Source organism: Bison bison, unplaced genomic scaffold, assembly GCF_000754665.1.
Source record: "Bison bison bison isolate TAMUID 2011002044 unplaced genomic scaffold, Bison_UMD1.0 scf7180017864326, whole genome shotgun sequence".
NCBI lineage: Eukaryota > Metazoa > Chordata > Mammalia > Artiodactyla > Bovidae > Bison > Bison bison.
In genome coordinates this window covers 5006692-5015806 of record NW_011494898.1, presented here as the reverse complement: position 1 = coordinate 5015806, position 9115 = coordinate 5006692, and the positions used below count along the sequence as shown (strand labels likewise).

Genomic DNA, 9115 nt, shown 5'->3' with positions numbered 1-9115 from the left:
CATGTAGTTCTAGAATATTTTCATCACCCCTTCCAAAGAAACTTTTTACCTATTAGCAGTCTCTCCATGCCCAGCTTCTCCAAACCCCTGGCAAACACTAATAAACTCTTCTGTGTAGAATTTGCCTATTCTGGACATTTCCTCTCGATAGAATCTGACAACAGGTGACTTTTTGTACCTGGCTTGTTTTCAAGATCCATCCATATTGTAGCAGATGCCATACTTGTTTGGTTTTTATGGCTAAATCGTTTCCCATTGTGTTAGCATATCACATTTTGTCTATTCATTCATTCGTTGTTTCATTATTGGGTTATTTCCAATTTTTTAAGCTATTGTGAATAATGCTTCTATGAATATTCATGTACAAGTTTTTGTGTGGACAAATGTTTTCATTTCATTTTCCTTGGCTATATACCTAAGAGTAGAATTACTATATCATATAGTAACTCTATGTTTAACTTTTCAAGGAATTCACAAACTTTTTTACAAATGGCTAGACCATTTGACTTTACTACTAGCAATATATCAGGGTTCCAGTTTCCTTCAATACCTGTTATTGTCTGTCTTTTTTAGTATTTGAAAGATGTTGCTTCATTGTGGTCTCATTTGCTTGTTTCCAGTGAGATATCTCTTGTCCTTATTATCCCTCTGTATAATATGTCTTTTTCTGAGTGCTTTTTACTGTTTTCCTTATTACTAATTTTGAGCAATTTGATTACAATGTGGTTTTGTGTAGTTTTCTTCATGTTTCTTGTGCTTAGAGTCATTATTGTTCTTGGATTTGTGAGTTTATTATTTTCATCACATCGGGAAAATTTTCAACCATTATTACTTCAAACAATTCTTATTTATTTTTCAAAATAATTATTTATTATTACCATTATTACTTCAAATAATGTTTTTATTTCCCTTTTTTTCTTTTGGGGACTTCCTTACACATATGTGGTATACTTTAAATTTTTTATCATAGCTCACTGCTGCTCCATTGAGTTTTTATTTTTATTTATTTATTTTTTTTTCCATTCAGTTTTTAAAATTCTCTTTTCTGTCTTTCAAATTCACCAATCTTTTTTCTGTAGTTTCTAACCTGCTGTTAATCCCGTCTAATATATTTATCATATTATATATTATAATTTTAAATTTAATTTTAATTTTCATCTTTTAAATATTTTTCATATCTTTGCTTATTATTTTGAACATACAGAAAATAGTCACAATAACTTTTTAAAAGCACTTGTCTCCTTTTTCTGTGTCAGTTCTTGGTTAGTTTCAATTGATAAAATTTTCTCCTGATGATAGGTCATATTTTCTAGTTTCTGTACAGGCTTGGCAATTTTTTAATTGAATACCAGACAATATGACTTTTACTTTGTTGGGTGCTGGATATTTTCATTCATGTAAAATGGTCTTTAGCCTTTTTCCTGGGACATAGTTAAGTTATTGTAGACAGTTTGATCCTTTCCATTCTTGCTTTTCAGATTTGTTAAGCCCAAGTGGAACATGCTTATTGTAGGGGTAATTAGTCCCCCTTGCTGAAGAAAAGCCCTCTCTGTGTACTTAGTCAGGTGCCCTGTGGGTCAGGAGGTTTTCCAGTCTGGCTTTTGTGCACAGGCACCGCTCTCAGCTCCATGTCAGTGCTGAGCACCGTTACCTCACGTGCTGGTGGTTTTTCCCTTGGCCTGGGTAGTTTCCTTACCTGCATCGCCTGTTCAGTCTCAGCGGAGTGACTGGGGAGGCCTTGCGCTTCTACAGAGCTTCCATGTCGCTTTCTTGTCTCTCGTTCAGAGTTTGTCTTCAGTGTAGATTTGTCTTTGGCTAGTTTATTCTGACTTCTGTTCCTTAGGGTGTTTCCTATTTTTATTAAAAAAGTGATATTTAAATAAATATACATACATACATATATATATGTAAATACTTTTTTTTTTTTTTTTGGATGTTCTAGGTCTTAGCTGAAGCTCATGGGTTCTTTTTTTTTTTTAAGTTGCAGCATGTGGTATCTTTTAGCTGTGGCAGGTGGACATAGTTCCCTGGCCAGATTTCGACAGCATGTAGTCTTAGCCACTGGACCACCGGGGAAGTCGCAGAGTGTTCGTAATCTTAATAAATCTGGATTTATCATATTACCTTCAGGAGATCTTAAGCCTTATCTCTCGACCTCTCTTTACTCCTATTTTCCTCTATTTCCTTGTCTTATATAGCAAAGAACTGTTTTTTTTTAACGTTCGGAATAAATTTTAATAAAACTATTAAAATGATTATTAATGCTATTTCAGTACACACCACATAGATCACGAAGATATTAATAGCTTTTCTGTAATAGTTTGCTATACGGCAGCCATAACAAATACCACAGATTGGGGAGCTTAAACAATAGAAATGTATTTTCTCAGAATTCTGAAACTAGAAGTCTGAGATCAAAGAATGGTCTTTCCATATGACATATTGTCTGATTCTGCAGGTGTACTCATTTCTGTGTTTCGTAGAAGCAGAGAAGTAAAACGTTAATTTGTTTAGCCATATTTTGTTAGTATGCAGTAGAATACTTGCCTATCTAAGACTCTTAGTGCAACTGTCATCTGGTCACCCTCATTTCCTTTAACAGTGTCAGTTATAATTTAGATGGTCATTTCCCCCTCTTAACTGTTTTCTCAAGAGGAGGTAATTGATACTGCTAGTGTTTGTGTGTGTTTGTGTGTGTGTGTGTGTGTGTGCTGCACAACTTATGGGGTCTTAGTTCCTTGACCAGGGATTGAACCCAGGACCTTGGTAGTAAAAGCACAGAGTCCTAATCACTGGACTGCCAGGGAATTCCTTGTACTGCTAATAAATTTTTTTAAAACAATCTCTTTTAAGCCTTCTTTATTTGCAATGAAATAATTGTATTGTCATCTGTTTTTCTTAGTATTATAGGTAATGAATTTTAAAAAGAGTTGACATGATGCTAACTTTAAGCCCTTATTAAAGTAGCAAAGAAGAATTATTGGGGAATAAATGTACAATTCTATGAACAACTGTTTTCTGGTTGTAAAAAATGTTTACTTGTATAATGTTTAAATAACGCAAAGGCAGATGGTTAATAACTCCTATCTGCAGCCATAAAAGTAAAATAAGTTTGTTTAAAAAAATTTTTTTTATCAAATGGACATGTGGGCAATTAATCTGTTGCTATCTTTCCATTGAGAACAAATTTAAAATGGTATAAAAATATTCATAAACAATTTCTCAGTCATGGAACATACTTTGTTTTACTAGTCTTTGGTACTTCTCTGTTCTTGTTGGAAATGCTGAAGTTTTGAAATATTTCAGTAAAAAATGGTGGGGGGGGAGAACCTCCCTTTTATCCAGGAATATGTTGTGTGGCAGATCATTGAGTCAGCAGTTATTCTGACTTTCCCTGAAAGAGATAAAGTTCCCAAGAATTCATTATATATGTGTTTTGCCACTGAGTGAGCAAGAAAAATACATACCCATCAGTGCTGACTGGTTGGTAATTCCTGAAACATGATGCCACAGTCCTCATAAATAACAGAGTAACAGAATCAAGGAGAATTTGGCAGAGATCAATCTCTAGATGGATGAGTTAGGCTGTAAGCAAATAGCCACTCAATGTCTCTTGACTTTTAAGAATGCTCTATGGGTTTTCTAATTCAGACCCTTGGATTTCAGTGAGTCCCAGAGATTTTTACAGACCAGCAAAGACTAACAGGTCGGCAATTGAGCATTGGTGTGTGGAGGTATTTTGTAATTTCCGTGGGAGACACCCTGTGATGCTTCTAGAAACTCTACTCTTTAACTTGCTATCATGGAAATTTGCCATGACTGTTGAATTTGTCTCTGATGTCTTGAGCTGAGAAAGTATAGATGTCATCAGTGAAAACCTCATCAGAGCTGTAAAAACCTGCTAATAAAATATTTGTGTGGCCTAGTGGTTTTATTTTTGGTGTATTTTATGAGACTGGGTTATGCAGGCTCTTTGAGATTATCTATCTATTTATCTATATGTCAATTACCTTGTATAAAAGTATAACCTTGATAGCTAAAGACATTTCCTGCCCTTGCTGTGTTTCTCTAGTAACTATGCTGCAGGGACTATAAAGTTGTAGTTGTTTGATAGGTATGTTGCCTAATCGCCCCTGTTTCCCTGTTTGGAACCTGGAAACATTCCCTGGCTCTATAAATGAACAAAGGGATGATCTAAAAGCAAGTGAATATGATTTGAACTTTCAAGTGAGATGTGGACCCATGTAATCCTTTATACATCTCTGCAAATGAGGAAAGAGAAGGCAGGAGATGTCTGGAAGTGGTCCCTAAGGTGCCATCTGCTATTATCTCAGGCTTTTGGCAGGTATTAGCAGGCAGGGTGGTTAGAAGTTTGAAACATAGTGTAAAAAATTATGTCACATTTTAAATAACCTTCATATACAGCATTTGCCTCATTGCATTGCTTCTTACTGCCTTTTTACTTTTGGACAGACTTTTTTTTTAAGATTTTTGTTTCAATAGGGCACTTGGCAAGGACAAAATTGCTGAATGGGGAATGTTAACTCTTAGGGATGGATGGCCTTAGACACAGCTGTGAAACAGGCCAGGTGCCTTCCTGCCAGCCCACTCCCTCTTTTGAAGTGTCCTTCCTGCTGAAGGGATTCATGCCATCATTGCTGCCTGGGCCCCAAAGAGGAAAGAAAAACCCCATCAAACATAGACAGTGTGGACTTCAAATGTCACTGCTCTGAGTGTGGGTAATATATGAAGAGAGAACCCAGGGAAATGGCAATTCTAGCAATAAACGTAATGGTGATAATAATAATAATGTTAATGAGTTACCTGTGTGTCAGGCACTGTGCAAAGTGCTTTATATACATTGTCTTCCATCATGAAAACAGTGGGGAGTGATAGTTCTCCCCACTTCTTAGATGCCATGCCCACAACAACCCAGGAAAATAGAGCCAGGTTTCGTTTTTCTGATGCCAAAGCCAGACTCTTTTCTTTGTCCTGTGGTTTTCCACTATGAATGGCTGATAACTGGACTTTTGCACATCCCCAGTGGGACATTGTTTTAGGATAGGGATCTTGACTACCTCCAGTTATGGAGTGACAAAGTTAATTCTGGAACAGAGACTCTTTCACACACCATACAAGCATTTTTGTGGCTCCAAGGATCTGAATAGATTAAAATGTATGAGGGAGCTAGAAGCCGAGAAATTAGACAAAGTGCCTTGACGGGAGGTTTGTCTGATTATTGGATACCATCCCGGGAAATTGCAGCACCCACGAACCATCAACTACTGTGCCCCTGTTTGTTCCTAAATGCTGTTGGTGCCCTTCTGTGAATGTCAGGCGAAGCTGTATCTCCTCACTTGAGTGGCTGCACGCAATGGGTAAGAGCATCATTAATCATTGATAGAGGCATTTTACATTTTCAAGTTATGTTCCAACAGCCTAGAAGTGACTGATCATAGATGGTGCATGAAGAGAGAGCCAAATGGGCATTTTCATTTAATGGGAAAAGTAAGGGCAGACAATTGGTAGCTGTAGATACATCTCTATTTTTAGTCAGTGGTCTATTTTATGTGGGACTTCCCAGGTGGCTTAGGGGTAAAGAATCCACCTGTCAATGCAGGAGATGTAGGCTCAATCCCTGGGTCAGGAAGATCCCCTGGAGGAGAAAATGGCAACCCACTCCAGTATTCTTCCCTGGGAAATCCCATGGACAGAGGAGCCTGGTGAGCTGCAGTCCGTGGTGTCGCCAAGTGTCGGATATGACCGAGCAACTGAACACCCACGCACACACTATTTTATGTTTGAAGTGTAGTATGTTTCTCACATATCAACTCCAAATGACAGTAAGGTCTGCTCTGAGCTCTACAAAGGATTCTGAGAACCCACCTGGAGGCCACCATCTACTAATGAAGTCTGTCAAAGACTCAGAAATGGGTAGTGAGTCATGAGTTTATCACCTCTTCTTAGAGTAGTAAAATATATTCCAAAAAAGACCCTCAGGTATTGGGTAGTTTTCTCAGAATAAAACTAAACATTAATTCTGCTCTGATGTCAGCCTTCTTGGTTCTAATCCTGGCTGTAGCACCTCTGGCCTCAAAATTCTCTGGGCTTCAGTTGTGCTCATCTATAAGATGGAGGCATAATAATAGTATTAACCTCAAAGAATTGTTAGTTTAAATTAGTTAATATATGTAAAATTTTTTGTAACCTAGAAACAGCATCAGAGAGAGAGAACTAAAGCCCAGTCACTTCAACAACCCAGGAAGGAGGTATTAATAGCAATTTACTTTAGACCTTGGCCAAGAATTTCTTATTCTAGCAGTAAGGCAGATGAGAGTTTGCCTAAGATATGTTCAAATGGTGAAGAGCTAAAGACTATTGTTTTTGTGCATGAGACAGAAGAAAAAGCAAGATTTAATTTGGGACATTACTTGGAGAACTCTGAGGATCTAAAGTGGAGCTATCTAGGTTTAGAAAGAAGTGAAGAATACAAATCTAGAACTCTCCCTCCCTCCCTTACTCCCTCCAAAGATCTTCTGGAAGCTATATATAAAGGATCACATCGGCTGCTCTTTTCCATTGATACTGAAACGAGACAGAGGCCAAGATTATACCAATTGGCATTTAAGTAATAAATTAAGAACTTGCTGCACAGCATCGCAGTTACTAATGCCAGATGAGAAGCTTTAACTTTTACCCTTATCTTTCATGAAAAATTTGCTCTAGTGGACAGCTTTGTAGACACATCTGGCTTCAAATCCTGTGTCCTCTATAGTTGGTTGTTGTTTAGTCACTAAGTTGTGTCTGACTGTCTTACAACTCCATGGACTCTAGCCTGCAGGCTCCTCTGTCCATGGGATTTTCCAGGAGTGGGTTGTCATTTCCTTCTCCAGGACATCTTCCTGACCCAGGGATCACATGTTGCTTCCTGCATTGGTGGGAGATTGTTTACTGCTGAGCCACCAGGGAAGTCCCCTCTATGGATAGCTTTAATGAACTAAGACAAAGTTACTTAACATTGTTGTTATTGTTGTTCAGTTGCTAAGTCATGTCTGACTCTTTGCAACCCCAAGGGGTTCAGCACGCCAGGCTTCCCTGTCCTTTACAATCTCCTGGAGTTTGATCAGATTCATGTCTGTAAAGTTGGTGATACCACCCAACCATCTCATCCTCTGCCACCCTTTTCTCCTTTTGCCATCAATCTTTCCCAGCATCAGTGTCTTTTCCAATGACCCTGAGATGGATCTTCGCCTAGTCTCAATCTTCCAAACTGTAAAGTGGAGTTAATAATACTCACCTGGAGGGGTCGCTATGTGATCATAATGAGATAACAGAACACAGTGACTAGTATGTAAGAAAATGAAAGTGAAAATCATTCAGTCGTGTCCAACTCTTTGCGCCCCCATGGACTATGCAGTCCATGGAATTCTCCAGGCCAGAATACTGCAGTTCCCTTCTCCAGGGGCTCTTCCCAACCCAGGAATCAAAACAGGGTCTCCTGCGTTGCAAGCAGATTCTTAACTAGCTGATGTGGAAGCAGCCAAATAAAAGTTACTTCTCTGGCGATCATTTTGAAAGATATATTTGAAGTAGTTGAAATGAACAAGATAATTGATTGGCAAGCCTACATATGCTCTAAAATCACATGAGGACTTAAAAAACTACTTAACTATTGAATCTGAATCTCCAAATTGTAGCTTTGAAAACTATAATTTTTATAAAACTCTCAGTTAATTCTGATGCCAAATTCAGTTTTAGATTGGTGAACTACATGAACTCTTGAAATTCTTTGTATTTTATTCTCTCCCATCATTTAAAAATCAATTTAGTTAGGCAACTAATATTAACCAGTGTTAGAACCCTCTAAACTGAGTTTAGGAATATATCTGATCATGGGCTGGGTTTTAGAAGACACTTGAATTGCTTTGATCACATTTCACTTTCTAAAAGTGAAGTAGTCTGATTAAGAATTATATGTAAGGGACTTCCCGTGATCCAGTAGCTAAGACTCCATGCCCTCAATGCGTGGGGCCCAGGTTTGATCCCTAGTCAGGGAACTAGATCCCATATGCTGCGGCCAAGATCGAAGAATCACGTGCCATAACTAAGAACCAGTTCAGCCAAATAAGTAATTTTTTAAAAAAACAATTATATGTGAAAAAGTCCATTCACAAATATTTATTTAGCACCTACAATATGTTAGACTGAGGACTTCCCTGGTGGCTCTGATGGTAAAGAATCCGCCTGCAATGTAGGAGACCAAGGTGTGATCCCTGGGTCGGGAAGATCACCTGAAGAGGAAATGGATCCCCACTCCAGTATTCTTGCCTGGAGAATCTGATGGACAGAGGAGTCTGGTGGGCTACCGTCCATGGGGCTGCAAAGAGTTGGACACAACTAAGCCACTAACACTTTCACTTTCTTTCTTTCATATGCCAGCCAGACTAGGTACTTCTAATCAGTTAAACAGGCAAAGTCCCCTGCTTTATGGAGCTTAAGCTTGTTTGTGCATGTCTTTAGTTTAGTTCAGTTGCTCAGTCGTGTCCTACTCTTTGCGACCCATGGACTGCAGCAAGCCAGGCTTCCCTGTCCATCACCAACTCCCAGAGTTTGCTCAGACTCATGTCCATCGAGTCAGTAATGCCACCCAACCATCTCATCCTCTGTCGTCCCCTTCTTCTCCTGCCTTCAATCTTTCCCAGGGTCAGGGTCTTTTCCAAGGAGTCAGTTCTTCGCATCAGGTGGCCGAAGTATTGAAGTTTCAGCTTCAGCATCAGTCCTTCCAATGAATATTCAGGACTGATTTCCTTTCGGATTGACTGACTGGATCTCCATGCACTTCAAGGGACTCTCAAGAGTCTTCTCCAGCACCACAGTTCAAAGGCATCAATTCTTTGGTGCTCAGCTTTCTTTATAGTCCAACTCTCACATCCATACATGACTACTGGAAAAATCATAACTTCTACTAGACGAAACTTATAGGCAAAGTAATGTCTCTGCTTCTTAATTGCTGTCTAGGTTGGTCATAGCTTTCTTCCAAAGAGCAAGCATCTTTTATTTTTATGGCTGCAGTCACCATCTGCAGTGATTTTTGAGCCCAAGAAAATAAAATCTC

At 38.6% G+C, this 9115-nt stretch overlaps 1 protein-coding gene across 1 annotated transcript in view; it reads right to left on the bottom strand.

The window, feature by feature from the left end:
- Positions 1-6034: 6034 nt before the first annotated feature.
- ATP6V0C (ATPase, H+ transporting, lysosomal 16kDa, V0 subunit c) overlaps positions 6035-9115 on the bottom strand; it is a 3951-nt gene continuing 870 nt past the window's right edge. Inside the window, exon 3 of the mRNA XM_010853349.1 lies at positions 6035-6124. Within this exon, the coding sequence (XP_010851651.1) occupies positions 6035-6124 (90 nt within the window). The remainder of the gene's footprint in view (positions 6125-9115) is intronic.